Source organism: Pollachius pollachius (genome assembly GCF_949987615.1).
Source record: "Pollachius pollachius genome assembly, chromosome: 19".
Taxonomy (NCBI): Eukaryota; Metazoa; Chordata; class Actinopteri; order Gadiformes; family Gadidae; genus Pollachius; species Pollachius pollachius.
In genome coordinates this window covers 4,575,775-4,598,849 of record NC_136952.1, presented here as the reverse complement: position 1 = coordinate 4,598,849, position 23,075 = coordinate 4,575,775, and the positions used below count along the sequence as shown (strand labels likewise).

General features: G+C 48.1%; 1 protein-coding gene across 1 annotated transcript in view; it reads right to left on the bottom strand.

Moving 5' to 3' along the window:
• LOC307090687 (shisa family member 6) overlaps window positions 1-23,075 on the bottom strand; it is a gene marked incomplete at both ends in the record, with an annotated part of 60,982 nt that overhangs the window by 32,151 nt on the left and 5,756 nt on the right. The window contains one exon of the mRNA XM_079757436.1: window positions 15,329-15,466. Within this exon, the coding sequence (XP_079613562.1) occupies window positions 15,329-15,466 (138 nt within the window). The remainder of the gene's footprint in view (window positions 1-15,328; window positions 15,467-23,075) is intronic.

The window sequence follows — 23,075 nt, the reverse complement described above, 5'->3', positions numbered from 1 at the left end:
GCTTTCATTCTGTCGTCTTTCCTTCTCTCAGTGCTCTGTGGGGATCTCGTCAACCCCCCACCAGACACACACACACATTCGCATCGCCAAACACACACAGCCCAGCCCCCTGTCATGCCGGCATGCTGGAAAAGCTTCTTCATTCTTGCCTCCTCTCTTTCTTTCCTTTCTTTCTTTCTTTCTCGCCATCGTTTCGTTCATTTTCTCCTTCCCTCTGCGCCCTCCTCTGTCCCCACCCCGCCCCCCCAGGCTTCTCTCGCCAGCCGCTGCCTTCACACACTCCCCCCCCCCCCCCCCCCCCCACCCCCCCCCACCCAGTGTTCCCTGCACTGTCCCTGCTTCCCCCCCCCCCGGCTGCACTGCCCCAGCGTAGCAAAACGTACGGTAATTAAGAAGTAGAAATCTCCTTGTCTCCGTAGGGGGTTGGGGGTGGGGGGTTGGTGCTGATGGTGGTGACGCACACGCGTGTGTGAATGTGTGTGTGTGTGTGTAAGTGTTACTGTGTGTGTGTGACTGTGTGTGTGACTGTGTGTGTGGTTGTGTGTGTGACTGTGTTTGTATGTATGTATGTATGTATGCTTGTATGTATGTATGTATGTATGTATGTATGTATGTATGTATGTATGTATGTATGTATGTATGTATGTATGTATGTATGTACATGTGTGTGCACGCATGTGTGTGTGTGTGTGTGTGTGAGGTTGAGCACATGTGTGTATGTGTGTGTGTGTGTGACAATCCCACTGTATTAGGGCTGCGTGTATTTACACACAGTGGATCCTTTTCTTTTATTTGATAGGATTTTCGGAGGGAGATTCTGAACACTTTCATATCGCCTGTTTGAAGAGACCGAAATCTGCCGCTGTTTCCTGCGGTTACGTAAGGCTGTTTTTCATCTGAAAGGTACATCGCTCTGGAGAGTAGTGGGGGAGGGGGTGAACTGTTTAAATTATTCCTCCATAATTAAGGCTGAATGCAATCTACCTGGCCGGCTTTAGAATAAGCACCACTTAAACGCTCCGGATTTGGAGCAATACGTCCTAAAACCTCAGGATATGTATAAATACAAATACGGTCATACATATGTATATATGTATAGCTTATATATGTGTATATATGATAAGCATATATATCCATACATACATGTATATGTATATATGTTTACATATATATACTGTGTATATATATATATATATATATATATATGTATGAAATATATGACCATTTGTCAGCCAGAGACGGAGCTAGGGTGGAAGATGTTCCAGTGGTATCATAATGAGCTGAACACCCACTCAGCTCCTCTACTCAGGGAACATGCTCCCTAAACGAGGGGGTTAAAAGGCCGGGGATGCATGTTCCCGTCAACGCTTCCCTGACACCCCTCCCCCCCACACACACACACACACACACACCACCCACCCTGTCCCGGGGGGGAACTTCATTATTTATTGCCATATCGAAAGGGCTCTTTCAATTATAATACCTCAGCCTGGCTCTGTTCGCCACTGGCTCTGTAAGATTGAATACCCGTAGTCACAGCACACACACACACACACACACACACACACACACCTACACACACACACACACACACATACATTTACCACACACACACACACACACACACTAAAATATACACACATGCAAAGACACGTGCACACATTTATACATTTATACACACACAAACACACTCACACACACACATACGCAAGCAGACACACCCTCACCTCACCTCACCTCATCTCACCCCACTCCGCTTGCAGTTACCAAAGCATCCTGCATTACAGATAAAGTTCATAGCAACTGCATCGGCAGCCGGCACCATTTTAGATCTTGGCAGAGGCCAGCTGTTTCTGGGAAAGGCAAGGGAGGGAGGGATGTTTGTTTAACCCAAGTCCAGAATGGGCTAGAAGTAGGAGGCCTATAGGCAAAATCCCCGTCAGCCCTTTTGAGCTCTGGGATTCCTGATAGGTTTTTCTGTGTATCTGTCTGATTTCTATTTATTTTTTCGTTCTGAAATTGTTTCTCTTCGACGTTGAGTCAGACAAGGTTGTGAACTCTCGACTCCCGACGACAAGACGCTGGGGCGGCAAAATGGCCCCCGCTCCCCGCCTATCTGCTGGTGAGAAACTGTTAGAAAATACTCTGTACTCTCTCTCTCTCTCTCTCTCTCTCTCTCTCTCTCTCTCTCTCTCTCTCTCTCTCTCTCTGTCTCTCCCTCTCTCTCTCTCGCTGCCTCTCTCTATTTAACTCTCTAAACACATGCACTCCCAGAAACAGGCACGCACGCACACGCACGCACGCACACGCACACGCAGAGACACACAAATATAATTATGAACTATAATGCCAACTGAGAAACAAGCAGATGACTTGGCGTTGCGCTTTACTCTCGCTAAATGACAAATGATGAGTCATTACGGTGATCAGTAGACAGTAGTCTAATGTGAACTCATTATGAATAACAATCATTACAATTGCCGGGGTAATTTATCGGGCTACGCGGAGCATGTCGATCACGCCTTGCTTCCTGGCCATAGTGTGTGTGCGTGCGCGAGTGTTGGTCAGTATGTGTGTGTGTGTGTGTGTGTGTCTGTATGTGTGTGTGTGCGTGTGTGCGTGAGTGAGTAAAATCCCAACATATGATGGCTTCAGCAAGAGAACACTCACCAATACTGGTCGCTAGGTCGACTCAATGACTGACATTTGGTCAAACTGTTGTTGCGGTAAAAAAAAGAGTATAAAAAGCGTATAAATTGCACACATACAGAAACATGTCCCAAACGCACATTCGCATTCATTCCCTTTCACCTTTTCAATTGTTACTCGCCACACCCCCCCGAAAAATATTTCCTCCGCGCGATGAATTCAGAATGGCCGCCTGATAAATGTTAATTCCTACGCCTCTTCTATGCATCATTTGCACAATACGACTGGCAGCCCGGCCACTCGTGTGCTCTGAATGGTAAGTATGAGGCCTGGACTCTGTATGGAATACCAATCACCACTCTTCCCCTCTATACTACATACACAACAAAAGGCAATCACTCCATTGTTTTCCCCCACAATGGCGACTGGATAATGGTGATACGGGATGGGGCTGGATGTTGAGGAAGGCGGCGCAAGTTATCTGCCGTTCCCAGTCCTCGTCTGCGCTGCCTCGCTCTGAATAATAGATTACAGACGACGGAGGAGTCGAGGAGTTTGTGGCTGGCGGGCCGGCGAGGATACAGCGCCATCGAGGGTTGAGACGGCACTCGCACGCACGCCACTCCCCGATGAAACCCCGCCCTCGGTTGGTGTGGGAGTGAGTGAGTGGGTGAATGAGTTAGTGAGGGAGTGAGTGAGTGGATTTCTGTGTGAGTGGGTGGATGGGTGAATGAGTGTGAGTGAGTGGGTGCATGACTGTGTGTGTTAGTGAGTGTGTGAGTGAGTGAGTGAGTGAGTGATTGAGTGCGTGAGTGAGTGAGTGAGTGAGTGAGTGCGTGAGTGAGTGATTTAGTGTGTGAGTGAGCGGGTGATGTGTGTGAGTGTGTCTATGTGTGAGTCTCTGTAAATGAACAGCTGTCCCTATTAAGCCCTGTTCCTTTTATAATGCGATAAAAATCATCACGAGCAATGTTGCTAGGCTCGCCGACGTCCTAGCGCCTCGGCGACCTTGACAGGGGTGACGTCTGTGTGTGTACTAAACAAAATGGCCGCCATCTTCTGCGAACACCGAGAGCGAAACAACGTGGGTGTTCCCCTGCACTAATTCAACCCAATCAAGCTACACAATAGCTTTGTTTTTTTCTTCCTTGACAGCAAGATGAGCGATACGACCCAAACAGCGATTTATCAGTCTGACGAGGGTCGGCTCTTGTTCCTGCTCAGGGTGGATCAACAGTTCTTCGCTCCGGCTGTGACCGTGGCTTTAATGAGCATAATGAGGGCTTTCAAGACTACCCCGCGCTCATAAAAGAATCTATTAAAAGCAAAACATCAACTTTAAGTCCCCACAGCTGACACTAAGGAGGCAGGTTGCTGGGGGCCAGGGCCTGCAACACATGAGACTCTGCACGGCTTGTGTCCGCTTCACCACCGCCACAGAGGGACGGAGTCGGGGGGGCACCGCGAGTAGAGAGTGGAGAGTTCACCGGTTTGTTTTGGAGCCGTACCGTTCGTTTGATGTAATCTTATTTGCTTTGGGATGAGGAAACAAATAGTGCGGAGGAGCGAGGAGAAGGGAGGGTAAGAAAAGCAATTTCTTCCATTAGGAGAAGCGCAGTGAGAGAGCGGCGAGACAGAGAGATACAGAGAGAGACAGAGAGAGAGAGAGAAAGAAAAAGAGAGAGAGAGAGAGAGAGAGAGAGAGCGGGCAAGAGAGCGATAGAGAGAGAGATAGAGAGAGAGGGAGAGAGAGAGAAAGCGAGAGTGAGAGAGAGAGAGGGAGTGACAGAGAGAGAGCGAGACAGTGAGATAACGAGAGAGAGAGAGAGAGAGATAGAGAGTGGGGAGAGAGAAATGGAGATAGAGAGAGAGGACAGAGAGAGAGAGAATGAGATCCAGAGGGAGCGAGACAGAGAGAGCCTATGAAGAACGCATCACTTAGGAAGAACAGGTAGATAGTTTAGAATAGGCGGGACGCCGGGATTGCGATGCGTTCCACCACCTCAGCAGAGTTGCAGCTGTAACTCGCGCCAAAGGAGTTCCATTAAACAAGGCATAAAACCCACAACTGCCACCCGCTTTAACCAGCCTATGCCGCAGTGGTAGACCCCCGTGACAAGATCCCTTCCGAGTGCAATCATTTCAAATTAATTAACCGCACCCGGTCCCCGCCACAGCCATCCTAGCATATCGGGAGGAGCCCGTCACAGAGATGGCTTGAAGATGACGAAGTACCGGAATTAGCATTGAAAAACACACATTTGAACCGATGCAGAATGCGTCCGCACTAACTGTAGTGAGCGCGCCTTGCTGTGCGCTAGGCGGCGGCTTGATTGATGCCTCACATAAGAGCAGAGGCCCACTGCTGTAAGGGCTAAATTCTCAGGACCTGCTCCCCAACTGCTTTACTGCAATGACTCTCACTCTCCTTCTCTCTCCTTCAGTCCATAGTCCTCTCCCTCGCTCTCTCTCTCAGTCCCTAGTCCTCTCTTTTTCTCTCCCTCTCTCTTTCTCTCTCTGTCTCTTGCCCACTCGTCCTCTCTCTTTTTCTCTCTCGCTCTCTCTTGCCCACTCTCTCTCTCTCTGTCTCTGTCTCTCTCTCTCTCCCTCTCTCCCTCTCTCTCCCTCAAACTTCTCTATCCCTCTCGTTTCTTTGCCCATTATACTGCTTCTAAAGCAGTCCCAATGCATTATTTGTCATCTTACACAAATTACAGCCCGTTGGGAGGGAGGAATTCCGTCCATGTTTGAAGAGAACTCACTTCCTTGCCCGACGTCCCACCCGGGAACGGTTGACGTAGGATTTAATTATTTACGGTTAGTCCATGCTATTAAATCAGTCATTAACAATAAAATATTAAAGATATAGCCAAGCAAACATGGCCGCCAATGGCATGCAGACTCAAACACTTAAACACATCCTTCATGTTTCATTCATGCCGTTGTTTATAGAACGTTCCCCTCTATTCTTCAGTTCATCATTTATTTTCTGAGCGATGCAGCTGTCCTTTTAGCTAATCCAAGGATGGCGGTGAGTCGGATAAATTTACAGTTGGAAACCTGTCCACCCGTCAATGTAATTACAAAAACCAAACACCTTGAGTGAAAAAAATCAACTACGGGATTTCCTTCTCTGATGTTCCTCCTGTTCGGACATTGTTTATCTGCTGTCCTTGTCAATGCTCACGCTAGTTCATAGCTTACACAATTACATATTGTATTGGTTAATTGGCTGCCATAATCCTGATTCGCCAGCAATTACTTCCACGTTAATTATGCGTATGCATAATTAAAACCTGCCGTCTGTAATTGACGCAAGGACAGACTTCCACCCCACCCAGCTGCTGTGTGCTTCCTGTTGGCATCTTTAACACCACATGCAAAAAATAAATGGAGTCGGGTGAAATCAAGTGAAGCTTGGCTCTTGCTTCTATGATGTAGAGACCTTTAGACCTAAAAAAGACCTTTAGAAAGCTCTAGAAAGATGAATCAGAGCTCACATGGCACCGCACAGCTTCCACAGAACCCTGAACTTTCCACTTTCCACAACTCTGTCTCTCTGTCCCTCTCTCTCTCCCTCTCTCTCTCACTCTCTCTCTCTCTCTCTCTGTCTCCGTCACTCTCTCTCTCTCTATCTCTCCCTCTCTCCCCCTCTCTCCCTCTCTCTCTCTCTCTCTCTCTCTCTCTCCCTCTCTCCCCCCCTCCCTCTCTCTCTCTCTCTCTCTCTCTCTCTCGCTCCGTCTCTCTAAAGTATTCCTTGATTCCAGTCAGTTCCAGACAAATGTTTCCTGCTCGTGTCAAAGTGGCCTCAGCACAAGGACAATGATAAGAGTCCCCATCTCTCCCTTAGCTGTCATTCTCCCACCACGCAGTGACTGCAGTGTGTCCGTGTGTGTGTGTGTGTGTGTGTGTGTGTGCGTGTGTCTCCTGGGGATACACAGTAGTCTAGTGGGAAAGTGTAAGGCCAGAGTTGTCATTCACTGACCTGAGCTCTCTTCATGTCACAGTCAATGTCCTCTTTCTGCTGCTGCTGCTGCTGTGTGTGATTGTGTGTGTGTGTGTGTGTGTGTGTGCGTGTGTGTGTTTGTGTGTGTGTGTTTAAGCTGTCTTTCCTTCCCCTAGAATTGTACACAGCAGTTGTTTACAGGCCTCCACTGCAGGACACCTTGGCAGGAGTAGGTAGTCGGTATTGGGGAGAAATGGCTCTCAAACATCCCCTACTACACAGTGGTGTAGTTTATTGCCTTTTTCCTCTCCTCTCCTCAGCCCCTCTCCTCTCCATTCCTCTCCACTCCACTTCTCCTCTACCATTGTCCTCATCCTCATCGCTTCACCTCTCCGCTCCTCATTATCTACTCCACTCCTCTCCTCACCGCCTCTCATCCCCCTCTTCTCTCCCATCAACCCGCAACGCCTCTGCGGAAGCAGCGAAAGACCAAGAGCAGATTTGTGCACTAAGCATATGTTTGTGTACCTCCTGCAACCCTGGGTAACCATGGCGCTACAGCAACCGGGTGATGATGAAAACCGGAAGGGAAGAAAAATACACCCGCAGTCACCCCGGGCCGGTGGCGGTGGCGTTGCATTTCCCTATACAGCCTCATGTGTTAACCTCTGAACTAACCTGTGCATATGCTGATCAGGCCATCTCTTGCGATGCCCGGCACGCAGGCGAGTCACACCTCCCCCTCATTAGCTGTGTTCTAGAGAGGGCAAAAAGAATGGCCGTGATCGCTTTGTGAAGCTAATGAGTCCTATGGCCCCGGCGCGCCTGCTCTCCAGCCCCCTATTAGCCCGTCCTTATTGGTTATTCAGCGACAAGCCTGCTCAGCAATGTCACCTACCGTGAACCTGCGCCGTCAAACTTCTATGAGGCCCGCTAAGTCTGTACCCACTGGGATCAGCGCTGTCCCTCAAAAAAGAGACCACCCAGCAGAAAGGGGGTCTCGGACACAGAGAGGCTAGGACAGTGGCGAGCGAGCAAAGGCACCGCTATCTTGCTTTCCCTTGACTGCTTTTTTTTGTAAAGGAGAGAAAGAGAGGAAGCTAATTTAGAGGTCACTTGGTTCCCCGAGGCGGGACACTGGAGTGTTTAAAGTCCACCACAGGAGCATTAAGGGAGAAAGCCGGCTTTGTGGGGGTCAGGGCCTCTCCACGGAACTTGAGAAGACGTCTGCAGAAAAGCACAGACTTTGTACTTTTCCAAGAGGCTTCGAACCGGCGAAGGGGTTCGACCGGAGCAACAGCAAACATAAGGGAAAAAGGAGAGAGAGAGAGAGAGAGAGAGAGAGAGAGAGAGAGCATGGATCCTCTGATCTGGGAACAAGCACACACTTCTATCTCTACCGTCTCTTCTACCGAGGCTCAGCCCCTCGCCGGCTGTGAACGGTGTGTCCCCGCGGACGCCTCCAGGGGCGAGGGCTGGCCTGGCCGCGTTAATGAAAGCAAACGATGTGTTCCGAGTGCGGATGCTTCAGGCTCATCAAACGGCGGCGTTGATTACACGACTTACAGTCGCTGGTGACACCGCCTCGATCCAGACAGGGTCGTCTGACCGTGGGGGGGGGGGGGTTTGGAGGAGGACAACTTCCTCCTCACAATCAGCGGTCGGAAGAGGTGAGGCGTGTGATTGGGTTGCAGGTTATGGGGTAGACTGGGTTTGTCTGGAGTGTGATTGGGTTGCAGGTTATGGGGTAGACTGGGTTTGTCTGGAGTGTGATTGGGTTGCAGGTTATGGGCTAGACTGGGTTTGTCTGGAGTGTGATTGGGTTGCAGGTTATGGGGTAGACTGGGTTTGTCTGGAGTGTGATTGGGTTGCAGGTTATGGGGTAGACTGGGTTTGTCTGGAGTGTGATTGGGTTGCAGGTTATGGGGTAGACTGGGTTTGTCTGGAGTGTGATTGGGTTGCAGGTTATGGGGTAGACTGGGTTTGTCTGGAGTGTGATTGGGTTGCAGGTTATGGGGTAGACTGGGTTTGTCTGGAGTGTTTGCTTGACGCATGACCACGCATGTCTGGAGGACCGTGCGCAGGAATTTGTGAGTGAGTGTAGAGATTTTAGTTGACTCCCTCTGTGCCAGGATGTCGCTAAACACAGATGTTTCAGGGAATTATGGGATGTCCAAATTAATAGGACGGATGTATTATGCGAAGACCAAAGCAACGGAACAGCTTTCTTGTTTGTATCTCATTTGAATGTTTCGGTCAGCAATAGAAGGCTATGGCATAGCGTCTATCTGTCATTGAGAGACAATACGTTATAAATCATAATATTGCCAGTGTTAAACACATTGGGGATGTTGGCAACCAGAAAAATGTAAAATATAAAAAGGATGCCAGCCCTTGTCCTTTCAGAAGCAGGACAAGGCCTCAATTAGCAGCTCTGGCTGTAAATAAAGTTCCAAATCCCCAATTAAATTTGTTGTTATATCACCATAGGAACCATTCCACAAACACATACACACTATATCCATAAAGACATCAATTACCTGCCAAGAAAAGCAATTTTGAGTTTGCCCACATGGCAGAATTAAAACATTGGCTTAGCGCAATAAATAAAGCATGGCCTACCCTATGTCAAGAATGGGAGCTTTGTCTAAAGTTAATCACTACTCTGTATGCTCCGGCCTGGCACATCAACAGCCCTGACATATGGAAAAAATAATTAGAATGGAGGCTTTCAAGCGGTCAAAGCTGGCGAGCGGAATTTGAATAGTTTATCACATTTCAATGCTGCCCGTCAAAATTTCTCTCTGTCTCTCCCTCTCTCTCCCTTTTCCTCTCTGGTTTTATATTAAAGATTGTGATAGTTCCTGTGTTATCGGTTTCCCAGATATAAGTGTGAGTGTCCACACTTTGTCTTTGGAAACGTGACAAAATATGCAGCCCTACCCACAAATGTAATTTCACTCAAATGGAGTTTAACAGCAAATTGTACAATTTGCTGGTAAAATAATTTTCCTCAAACCATATTCATTGATGCATCAGCTGAAAAAGGTAACGTAAGGAGAGAGTTATCTCAGATCAATGCCCTAGAATCATATCACTGCCTGGTTATCGCGAGGGGAAATGACTAAGCTTTTCTGTGTGATATGGGATGGCGTTTTTGTGAATCACTCCCATCATCTGCTCATAGGAGAAACATCACAAGTGCGGTTACAGCTGTCAAAAAGATTAGAGATGCTTTTAAAAGCGGCTGCTGCTAAAACCACAGAAGGTCCCTCCATCACTGCCTTGTCGAAGGGTGCCACGGGGGAGAAAAACCACCTCTCACTTCCTGTCTCCGACCTCTGTTTACCGTGTTTACTAAGAGATGTGTTAAGGTAGTCCTTGGTAACAGGGGACAGAACTTCCAGACGACCCTCCCTTGAGATACAAGCGAGTGACTCAACGAAGTTACTTTTTGAATCAACAATCTCTACACCCTATTCTGTAAACGTCTTGTGAACTTAGCACCTGAGCCGAATAAGTATTTCCATCCGAACCAACTGACCAATCAATCAAGGTGAGAAGGCGTCGCAATCGGAACACGGAGGACACGGATCCGGACTCCAGACAGCTACCGACGTCAACGTCCTTTTCCCTCGCGGTAGCTCCGCCGCGGATGAGCATGGCTGGCGCGTCTCGAGACTCCACCATAATGTGACAGTGATTTACAGTGCACAGTTCCGGCCATTGACAGTGAACGAATAAAAGGGCCCGGCGCGAGGCCTCCATGACATGGACAATTAATATCAAGTGTCCGTTTGTCCTCCGTTAGCGTGGCGGTTAAATTATGTTAGCAATGCTGCGTTGCACCGTTGACAAATGTTCCCGCTTCTGTTTTTCCAGTACCAAAAAAAAATAAAAGGAGGAACTCAATTTTTGCTTATTTATCTGTGTGATAAATGTTCCCAGGAAACTTTCTTGCACAATTTACAAGAAACTCAGAGAGACTCACAAAGTAAGTTTGGCGACGACAAACACAGAAGGACACGGGCACGCAACAAGTCTCTCCCAGCGGACCGGTGTATTAGCGCAAACAAAATAGCGGCTCAATGCCTTTGCCTTGTTAGTCGAGAATCTGCTTACGCGGTGTCAGCGAAATCCACTCCACCCGTCCCTTAAATTTGGGATGGCAGGATGAGCGGGAAAAAAAGGAAAAAAGTTTGTCAGGTGAAACCAACCGATCGATCCAGGCAGAGTGGACGGAAGAGCCGGGAAACGCAGCCCTGCATAATACGGTTCTCAAAGTGACGCTTGTTAACAGCTAGAAATGTCATTCCTTCACCACATTATGCCACCTTTTAAACAAAACATGTAGAGCTAAACCGAAAGTGAGCTGCCGTTGAGCATATTAGCTACGAAACTTCAGAGTATGCTAAAGTATAGCTTATTACAACGACATGTTCTGTATAAAAGAAGTAGACTGGATGAATTGAGTGTAATTTCCCCTTAAGACACTCAACGCTAAGCACATGCAAAGTACACGTGTACTTTTCGGTGAGCACTCACAGCCGTTTGAGCACACCTCGCGTATACTTAAGTGGGCCATTTACATCAGAATCTATTTGACACAGCGGCACACGTTGCTCAAAGTGCCAGCATGTTCCCGTGCCATCGCACCACCAGCTGCCTCCGCCCCACGTACACCTCTGGCTCGCAGAAGCGGCTGTTTCACACAAAACCCCCGGGCCGTTCCGAGACAGTCCTGACAGCGTCGGATCACACCGCTAACGTAAGGTGGTGGGGGGCGGAGGAGTTTTTGGGGGGGGAAAGGTGTTGGGGGGGGGGGGTTGGCGTCTGGGCGTGTGCACCTGTGTTTTGACAGGGGAGCAGCAGGCGTCAGAAGCTGTTGTTCTGTCCTGTTCAAACACTTCAGAGTCAACAACAAAGCAATACGCGAGGTGTTTAAGAAACCTGAGGCGAAGAAAGAGGCGACGTGGATGTTTCATTAGGGTTCATTAAGTCTCGTCTGTCCTGTCCGTCTGTCGGTGTGTGTAGGGGAAGCAGGCAAACTCTGTGGTTGTTGGGAGTTCGGCTTTCGGCTGACGAAGCCACTCCTTATTCTGAGCAGGGTTCTGCGCTGCCACGTATCCTCTGGAAGACAAGCATCCAGGTGGTCTGATGTTAAGCAGTTCCCCAATGACTGACCCCCCCCCCCCCCCTCCCTGAGGGACATGACACGCAGTGCAAGCGAGCGCAAACTTACACGCGCACGCACTCACACACTCACCCTTTTCGCCATATAATTAGCTGCCATTGCTTACCCAACACCCCCTGTGCTCCTGTATAATTAGCCACGGTAACAGATGCATATTTACCCAAAAGCAGCCAAAGAGAACTGGCATTACAGCCCGAGTCTTACAGCAAAACATATTTTTCCTACTATTTGCAAATAGAGAAGCGCAGGACAAAAAAAGTGCATCAGATGGGCGGCTTTTGATGAAATATGAAAACGCCACCAGTCTCTTTCTCCAACTTATAATGACCAATTGTGTGTTTCCGCAAGTCCGCTATTCTGAAGAAGAGTCTGCTCCTTTGAATAAAGATTAAAACTCCCTCTTGTGAAGCTACATCTCAGACATCCATATATTATGTATCCCCAAACCCATAACAAAAAGATCAATGCACGCGATTTTGTCCGTTCCCGCCGTACGTCTGATGAAGTCATCGATCACGTCGCTCGCAGAACGTGTGGAGGAGTCGGGACATGGGGCGAAGGTACGGTGAGGGAGCCATCAGCCTTCACAGACTTTGATTATCGATCCCGAGCAATTTAAGTCCCTCCATCGACCAGGCGTCAGAAACAGTACAGTTGATTCAGGGGCGCTTTAGTCCCTTTGTGGAGGTGGATGGGACCTGTGATTGACGCTCTGAGAAAGCGGGGCAAGCAAGGCCGCCCCCCCGAGCCTGATTGAGCCCCCCTGGTTCCTGAATCTCTCCCTGGCATCCTGCTGGTTCTTTTTTCCCCCTACAGCACTGCGCTGCCACGATGGGGCCAGACAGCAAACCACTACACACTCCCAAATCCTGCCCTCACAAAAAACAATCTATTTTTTTGTTTTTTTTGTTGTTGTTGAGGTTGTTTGCTTTCCATCAGGATTGAATCCCGCTGCTAAGTATCACCTTGACGACCAGATACAAATATATATATATGTATTGGTCTTGTGAGCCAACACATAATAGAATCTCTCTCTCTCTCTTTGAATAGTACGCACGCGCTTGAAATAGAGACAAAAACGGTGTCAATAGTCTCCCACTTTCAACCGTCTGAAACACTACTGTTCTGAGAAACTCTGTCGGTCTGTCAGCTTTTATTTGCTGCGCAGCGGAGCAATCATAAACTACTAACCCTACGGCTGAAACGGGCACGCGCGCACACACAAACACGCGCACAAACACACGCACAAACACACAACAGGACCTGCATGCGAAACTGTAACTAATTGTCGTCGCTCGACAGAAATGGATGGAGCAGAGGAGGCGCCCGCTGCAACTATAATATCGGCGGAGAGGGAAAATCTATTCAAAGAATCAGGATTCATAAAACCCAATCAGCTCCTCCATTACTTATCTCTGGCGAAGTTGGAGAGGACTGGGGGAGAGGAGGAAGTGAGGGAGGGAGGGGGAGTAAAGAGAATATCAGCCTCATAGTTCTTTTCTTCAGCAGAACATCGGGCTGTATATAATAAACATTGTTAAACCGACCCCCCTCGGGGGGACACAAACAAACGAGGCAAACAACAAAAAGGAGCGGGAGGAAACGCGCTAATTTTTGTGTTAGCATGAAGACAATACTTTCCTTGTTAGCGGGAGGAAAGAGGGCCTGGAGAGCGCGGTAATCACGCGCCCCCACCCAAACCCCGGGGTGCCTCTGAACGGCAACACGAGGGGCGGACGGAGAGAGAGGGGGGCTGCAGGTCAAAGCTGACAAGCAGCGGATCCACCACGACACGGATTCCCCGCCCCCAGCCTCCTCAGCCCGGACCCCGTCCCTCTCCTCCGGTGGATTTAATATAACTGTGATGTTTTTGTTTGGTACCGAAGGCAGAGGAACACGAATTGAGCGGGATTCAGGACCCGACAGCACAGAGCAGTTACTTATTAAACACTCGGGCTTACATGAAATAAAGCCAACGCTCCCGTTGTCGAGAACAGGGCAACGGGGGTATGGGGAGCTTATAAATGCTGCATTTGTTTGCCAGGCGTTTTGAAAGGAGAAGTAGGACAGCCATACATACCTCCCGCCTTTATTCCCCTTTTCTTACTTTCTTACTCGTTCTCGTACATCCAATTTAACAATTTAGCGCCATTAGGAAAAATACCGTGCTACGCATCCAGCAAGGTGACGCATGCTTGGTGTCTCATTTGTGGAAAGATGAATTGAAACAAATCATAAGAGCTTGGCTAACATGGTTGCATGCTAATCAGGGTATATCTGCCCGCAAAAGCCCCGGCCCCCACCACAGCGAGAGGATGTGTGTGGGTGTATACGTGTGTATGTATGTGTATGCGAATTTGTGTGTGAGCGGGTCTGTGTGTGTGTGTGAATTTGTATGCTTCTGCAGATGTGTGCGTGCGCCTGTTTGTGTATGCCTCCCTGTGTGCATTTAAGTGTGTGTTTGTGTGTGTATGTGTCCGTGTGTGTGTGTGTGTGTGTGTGTGTGTGTGTGTGTGTGTGTGTGTGTGTGTGTGTGTGTGTGTGTGTGTGCGTGTGTGTGTGCGGTTACCTAGGGGTCACCTTCTCCATGCCGGCAACCATCAACAGAAGCTAATGCATTTTTCGTGCATCTAATTGTGCAAAATAAATAAATGCAGAGGCAAGGGATCACGTGAATTTGTGGGAGTAAAATTCAATCTGGAGACGGTTCACTGGCCCCCACCGCCTCCCTCTCTCTCTCTCTCTCTCTCGCTCTCTCTCTCTCTCTCTCTCTTTCTCTCACTCTCACTCCCTGACTCTCTCTTCCCTCTGGCCCTCCCCCCCCCCCCCGTTCTACCCTCAACCCTTTTAAGCAAATCGCTGTTATCGCAGCGTTTCAACCACAACACTACGCACTTTAGCTTAGCATCGAACGTTGTTATGGAGACGACCAGAGATAAGGCACTTCATTAAATACTTCCTGGATGTTAACCGCACACAGATCGGTTCGGCTGACCACCGTTTGAACACGGAAAGCAGAGGTGGCAGAGAGAGGAGAATTAGATATACATAAAAGAAATACAAATGAAAACAGCAGGGACGGAGATGGAGGAGAAGAGGAGTGAGGCACGACACCTGGCGAACTGAGAGACGGAGGGAACTGAAGAAAGAGAACAGTGTGAAGGAGGAGAGTAAGGAAGGGTTTGTAATAAGGGACAGGAAGGAGGAATGGAGGAAACGACATGAAATACCAAAGTACATGACAAGGTGGTAGACCGAAGAGACGAGAGAAAAGAGGGCTACCGGGGAGATCTGAAGACCGATTGGGTAGTGAGAGTGTGTGTGTGGTGTGTGCAGTGTGTGTGTGTGTGTGTGTGTAACACGGAGATGTCTATGAAGACAGGAGGAAGAACAATTCTGCTTCCTCGGCAGAACTTAAGTCGTTTTCTTCTTTTTTTTTTCTTCGGCCTTTTTCTCTTTTTTAAGGCTTTGTGTGTAATGGCCGCTCTGATGAGGCTGGGAGACGTGGGGGGCGGGTGCAGAGAGTGGCGTTGGCGTACCTTTCTGATGGCCTCGGCCCAGCGTCACGAAGCCCGAGGAGATGAAGTTGTGAAGGTCATGGCCGCCGCCGCCGCCGCCGCCGCCGCCGCCGCCGCCGCCACCACTGCTCCGCACGCTCTCCTTGCCGTAGTGGAGACCTGTTTTCACGTTCGCACACACGCACACACATATAGAGAAAACGCACACATAGAGAATACACACATATACACATAGAGAATGCACACACAAACACACACACACACATACACACACACACACATATAGAGAATACACAAACACACAGACGCACAGAGAATACAACACACAGACATAAAGAATACACACACACATACACACACACAAATAGAGAATACACACAGACACAGACATAAATAATACACCACATATATAGAGAATACACACACATACCCATATAGAATACACACACAAAGACATAAAGAATACACACATAGACACATAGATAAAGAATACACAGAGAGACACCACACATAAACGATACACACACAAAAATAAAACGCACACACAAAAATAATAGACACGCACGCACATAAAGAACACACGCAAACAAAGAAGGATTTGAAATGCGCACATTCACATAGGGTTGTCGTATTTGTCGTACAAACATAAATAAAGAAAAAGGACTCATGCAAGGACACACACACACACACACACATTCATACAGATAGAAGCAGTGGGGCAGATAATGACACAAACCATTAGAATATAATCATAAATGACTTACTGCTTGATTGAAAGGCTAAACATTGTGATTAAGACAACATGGAGTTTTCGTGACGAGCATGTATAGCCTGCATACACGAGCAGTTCCGACAGTCTGACAGACCTAGCATCAACCAGGCATACTCTCTAACGCTATACTTCCAATAGCTCATGGAAATAAAACATCTGTAGAGATGCATATAACTGTACTTTCTTTATGATCTTATTTCCAGAATAACAGATTCTAGCAGGCCAATTATAATATATTGTGGATAGTCATTGTGAGTAAGGTGACCTAATAAAGGCACGGTATTGAATTTGTATTTATTCAGCAAACCTCCAACACAGATGCTAGTCGGGGATTACATTTTAAAGACAATAAAAAGCAATAATAAAATAAAATGAATGAATATTCCAGGGTATCCACACACAAACACACACACATATTTTAATAAAAAAGCTGTGGCAAACTGAAAAGTTTGGAGTCCCAATTTAAAGTTTTACGTTAAGGCGGTTTGTTCCGGATACGATCACCGACCTCAGAACTTGTAAGCCCATAAAGCTTGAACCGAAGAGGTCCGACAATTGACCCCTGAGGAACCCCTCATTGTTGTACTGCTTAGATCTGCAGTTACCCAAAGACACAATGCAGTCTCTGTCTTTTAATTAAGACAACAAAATAACCAGGTCTGTTCCAGACAGTGCACCAGAGCATAAAGGCAAGAGAAGGAGCTTCATGGTCAGTTTGAGCAGATGGAGTCTTATAAGCTAGAATCGTTTTTTTTCCTACAAAGATCAAAGCGTTTTAGTTTGAGATGGAAGTGCTGAAATGTTGTCTAAATTCCAGATGTCATCTGAGTAAGAAGGAGAAGAATCAAACGCATTCAGGAGCTACTGACACTGGAGGGTCTGTCAGTGTATCAACAGTGGGGAATAAATCACATTGTTCATCTTTGTGTTAAGGAGGTCTGGAAACATGGATGATCCTTATAAAATCTTGATCTTTGATCTCTTTGATCCTGCATTTTTTGTGAAAATCATCCATGGTGCTTTTTTTCTATCAGAGATTGTTTTAGCCTTTGTGGGAAGAATGGCATTGATAACCCTTTTGATATTTTTACAGTTGAAACCAATCCCAAGATCCTAACCTGAGGCCAGAAACGAGTCTAGGTGACATAGCTATAGCTTTGACACATAGTTTCACAGCACTTCTTGCCGACAGACTGTTTCGTCAGCAGCCTTAGTCTTCTCAAAGAAAACCTAACAGTGATGGTAAAGAGAAAAATCAGCCACTACTACCGTGGACATATTAAGACTTCTCTACACAATTAAGTCAGTGTGTGCCCTTTTCAGTGGGTGGTGCGTGTCACAGGCGGAGTCAAACCCACTCAATCCCGAATTGTCAAGATTGTCAGAATGAAACTAATTTCATTTGGCACTGCTGTCAGTCGACTTATCAATATGATTGATAAAATTGCTTGCAATGACTAGACGGGTAAAAATAAAACATATAATAGTTCAGTATCGTCTTCAGGAAAGTTGGTATTCTGACACAAGAGGACTCCGCTGCCCTGTGAATGGGTCGTAGTATAACCTGTGAGACAGACCTGCATTTGTAAGCAGTATTACACAGGGATGCAATAATTAAAAGTGCTTTGACTGCTAAATACCTGACATTTAATAACGCCAAGTTTAGTGCGCTGAAAATATTTTCCAGGTCAGGTTGGACGTAATAAGGAACAGATTTGGCAGGTTTACAGTGCAGGTCGAACACGGATCTACGGCCAAAAAAATCAAGGAGGGGGGAGACGAAGAGGCCGTGGGTGGAGGAGAGGGGAGAGCGATAGAAGGGGAAGGGGGTAAGGTGGTGCCGAGGAGAGGAAGGTGACTGAGGCTTGCTGTCCCTGGGCTGATCTAGAGACATGCATGGGTGGTGCATGGGTGTAGGGGATGGTGGTTGACGTCGATTAACTCTGGGGTTATCTAGAGGTGTCCGTGTGAATTCTAGGAAGGGATGAAGAATTAATTGATTGAATTTTGATCAATATCAATATTGATGAAAAGAGGATTTAGCATATCTATGTTTGTGCTAGAAGCAGCATGCATGGCAGTGTAGTTATTAATAACAATAAGGTAAGCGCTGCAAGTCTTCCATTATTCATCAGTTTTCACCAGTGGCAATTCTCATATTTTGATGCCAATCGTGTAATACCCTTCAGAATAAAGTCATTTGCGGTAAAAGATTGACGGCGGCGGTACAAACTCGGTTCAGTGTGGTTTCCCCGTCTGCGTCGAAAACATCTATTTTGTTTTCTTATCAGAAAGAATAGGTTTTTTCCTCATTTGATTCCTGCTCTTCATTTGATTCTTTCCCTCATGCACTTGAAATCTGCGTCCCCTCTGTGCTGGCTCCAGTCCCCAGGGAGCGAGGGGGGGGGGGGGGGGGGGGGGGGGGGGGGGGACAAAAAACGAAATATACAGAAGACAGCAGCAGAGAAGAAAGTGAAGTGATCTGAAAGCAATATGTTTGGTGCGCCCACGCGACGAGGTGCACCCTGAACTCAATCACGCCTCTGCCGGCACCTCACGCCATACCTGGAGACGCAGGATCTGTTTCTCCCACTCCATCCTACAAGCCATTAGAAATGCATGTTTTTGTGTGTGTGTGTGTGTGGGTGTGTGTGTGTGTGTGTGTGTGTGTGTGTGTGTGTGTGTGTGTGTGTGTGTGTGTCGGCGTTTGCGTCATGTTAGTGCGCCCAGTATGTATGTGCGTCATGTGTGGGCCGACCCATCAGCCGTACAACCACACACACACACACACACACACACACACAAACACTCGTGCACCAACACACACCCAATCCCACCCCCCACACACACACACACACACACACACATATAGCGGGCCCACGCTATACACACGCTAGGGCCTCAATGCATTTGTAGGCTGCACCACGAGCCACTGCGACAGCGCCGCTTCGCTAAGAAAATCCCAGAGACCATTCAGAAGCATAGCACCCCAACCCCGGCCTGCCCCCCCCCCACATCTCTGTTCCCTCCTCATTACGGTGAGAGCACGTGCAGAGCCTGCAGTGGGCACACGTTAGCGATTGATCGTCCACCGCCTTCAAGATATAAAGATTTATAAAACGTAGACGCAGGAGAAAAGAAATAAGGAAATCATCTTGCTTGTCACGAGGGGGGGGGGGGAGGAGGAATGGAATGTTTTTGTTTAGAGAAAGAAAAAAAAGAAAAAGAGGTATACAAAGTCTTCTTGCGGTTTTCCCTTTGAGTGTTGAGTAATGGCGTGCGATTATGTTTGGGAGCTAAGTGGATGTGGCATGCGGCAGCAGAAGGGCGTGGAGAGGGGGGCAAAGGGTTTGTGTGCGTATGTGTGTTTGCGAGTGTGTGTGTGTCTGCAAGTGTGTTGTAGTGTGTGTGTGTGTGTCTGCAGTGTGTGTGTCTTCAAGTGTGTTGTTGTGTGTGTGTGTGTGTGTGTGTGTGTGTGTGTGTGTGTGTGTGTGTGTCTGCAAGTGTGCATGTGTGTGCGTGTGTGTGTGTGTGGGTGGGCGTGTGTGATGAAGGGAGGTTATTCGGCTCCAAGGGCACCCGAGCCCCAACCGCGGCAGGCGGAGGTAATTTACATGCCATCCTGACTTTACTGCATTATCAGATGGGGCGTAGCTAGGCCGGACATGCTGCCGTGCACATCGTGGCGTTTGGCTTTCTGAGTTCTCACATCTTCCTCTCTCTCTCTCTCTCTCTCTCTCTCTCTCTCTCTCTCTCTCTCTCTCTCTCTCTCTCTCTCTCTCTTCTCTCTCTCTCTCTCTCTGCCTGTCTTGCTCCCTCCCTCACTCTCACTGTCACCCTCTCACTCACTTGGTATTAATCTCTTTCTCGGCTTGTCCTGCTCTCTCGCTTGCTCTCTCTGCGATTTGTTCTCTTTTCCCTGTCTTGCTCTTTCGCTCACTGGCTCACTCTCACTCGTTCTCTCGCTCCGCTTTCCCGCTCTCTCTACCTGTCTTGCTCTCTCGCTCCCTCCTCTTGTCTCTCGCTTTGCCAGTCTTGCTCTATCTCACTCACTCTCACACGCATTCCCTCACTTAGTAATTCTTTCTCTTGTTCATTCTCACTCACCTACTCTCTCTCTCACTCCTCTAAGTATCTCTCTCTCTCTCTCTCTCTCTCTCTCAATCTTCCTCCCTCTCTCCCTCTTCCTCCTATTCACACCCTCTACTTTATATGTGTTCCATCTCCTCCCCTCTACCTGCTGACATTGTAATGTGTTTTCAAAGGAGCAAGAGGGGGCGGGGAAGTGCTGTAAGAACAGCTTTACACGCCGCCCACTGTTGCTTGATCCCCGTTGCTAACATGTCCCACCATTGCCCGTCAGATCTGGAGCGGGGCCTTCATACAAGAAATCAAAGTAACCCGAAAAGGGCCAGGCAGCAGTTAGGCTTAATCCTATCACGAAAAAAATAACCCTGTTGGTTTACCCACGGCCTCAAGTTCAATAAAAAATAAAACACAAACACATGAACAAAGGTTCGATTTCCAACAGATAAACTCCTCTTCGGCATATAGTCCACATCTAAGTATAAATGTCTGTCTGTTTGTGTACATGCCTGTCTGTCTGTTTGTGTGAAGTTCAGGATTGCTGTGATTTCTTGTGGTGATCCATTGCTATAGTCACACTCTCTCTGCTCACCAACTCACTGCTTAAAGAACCCTTTCCTTCCCTCAGGACACGCCTTCCCTCTGTCCCCTGATTGAGTCCTCTCACTGGCTGGAGCCCTCTCCCTCCCCACTGGGTGGGACACTCCCACCATTCACCTCTCAGCGTTTATTGTCCGCTCTGCCGCAACACGGCGATGGCAGCCAGGGTCAAAGGTTCAGGATATGATTTACTCCACTGGTTCAGAATTAACACAGATTGACACTGCTGTTTCCTTTGTAGCACGACCCAGGGCTGTGACAGTCTGGAGCATAGAGAGAGAGAGAAACAGTAAGAGAGAGATAGAGGGAGAGAGATAGCAAGAGAGAGAGAGAGAGAGAGAGAGAGAGAGAAAATCAGAGGGACAGAGAGAGCGAGAGAGAGAGAGAGAGAGAGAGAGAGAGAGAGAGAGAGAGAGGCCTCCAGCAGATACATCCTCATGCTCACTGCACGGGGATGATGCTGCTGGTCCTGATGGTGACTCACAGGCCAGAGGTCAGGCCAGGAGAGGTCAGCGGGGAATGCTACAGGAACCGAGTGATGCTTAATGAACATTTGACTTGAGGAGGGGAGGGTAGGGTTGAGCTATATGATTATTTAATTATGTATTAAATTCAAAAAAGTGAAGATCGGCAAATCATTAGGTTGACGTCGAAGGGGCAACTCATTAGTGTAATTGCATCACTTTTCAGGTTTTTCCCTTTCTAATTTGCACAAGAATATGCACACACATACACACACACGCACACACACACACACACACACACACACACACACACACACACAAACATGTACACGCGCACAAGTACACGCACATAGACATGTACAGACGCTCGCTTGCACGCATCCAGACTTCAGCCTCGCTAAATGACCGCCCCGATATATTCTCCCTTCAAGAGCTCTAATTGTGCAGACGGAGTGACCTTTATGTTCGGAGGTCTGCTTTCTCCTCTCTCTAACAATATTGACCGTTCCTTTTCATCTCCTCGGAATAAGAGACTGGGTGTGAGGAAGGGGCCAAAGTCTCCTGGAAGCAGCATCGTCAACACATTCTCACCCCTTTAAACACAACACTACCACTAATCCAATAGTCCCATTTGCCTCTTTGGCTGCTTTGCATAATTGGTGTTTGGGAGGTTGTTTTGCAGTTTTTTACTTCTATTTGTTTACCTCAATTTCCTATTGGTCGAACCAGGCCGACGAGTGGGAAAACCACTCGGTTGCGCTCCGGCGCCCATTTTATTATGCAGCAGCAGTAAGAACAAGTCATACGAAAGGGAAATATGGAAAAGTAATAAAACGCACACACATAGCCAGGCAGACGACGACAACGACGACAACAACAGCAACGTACGGGAGGCCCGTGGTGTGTGCGGTAAATAAATGAAATGGCTCTGAAAGGAATACGCTGGGGGCCAAAGGCACATTACTCACACGGGGAGAGAGGGAGAGGCCATTATGATTCCAGTTTATTCCTGTTTATTTCTTTATTTTCCTCCTTGATTTATTCAGTTATTCGGCGCCACCGCCGTGATTTGGTAAAGGTGAGCGGACTGCACCATGCTGTTTTTCTTCCCAAAGTCCCTCTCCCCCCCTCTCTCGCTCTCTCCTGGGGCCCTGGAGGGGTGGGGTGAGGTGAGGTGGGGTTGGCACGAATGGGTGGCGAAGGGGGTTTGGGTGGGGGTGTTCTTTTTTGGGTGGCTCTATGTTTGCACACAGCTTGACCTACACGGACTGTCGGAGGTGGGACCGGCCAGCGAGGCAGTGGTGAAGGGAGCAGGTAAAATGTTGGTGTCACATTATGCTGTCTGGGACAATTTTCCACTCCGGGCCACGCGGCCTTCATGGGAGGACAATTTTATGTTTTTGTTCTCTGTTGTTTTTGTTCTGCTTCTGAAAGAAATGCATCGTTTCTGAAAGTACAAGAAATAATCGTGCGGGTTTCCTTTCTCCCTGCTTTGTGTGGACCGCGTCAAGGATGACATGTCGCTGCGAAACACAAAAGGCCTCCATGTTTCTTTCTGAGGTATATTTTCCCAGCTAGTGGCTATATATATATATATATATATATATAGCGAGAGAGATATATAAAACTCATATCCTTTTCCAAGGATGTGATTACTCCCGCCTGGCTGAGAGCGAGCCATCGCGGTGGCAGGTCTCGGCCGATCAAAGGGCGACTCTGACGGCTATCCTCGCTCTCCTCCGCAGAGTGAGTGCGGTCCTCGTTCGCCCGTTAGCCACTTGCCTCCCGGTGGGGGAGGGGGGGGGGGGAGGGGCTCCACTGGAAGCCCCCCTCTGGCCGTGGAGGG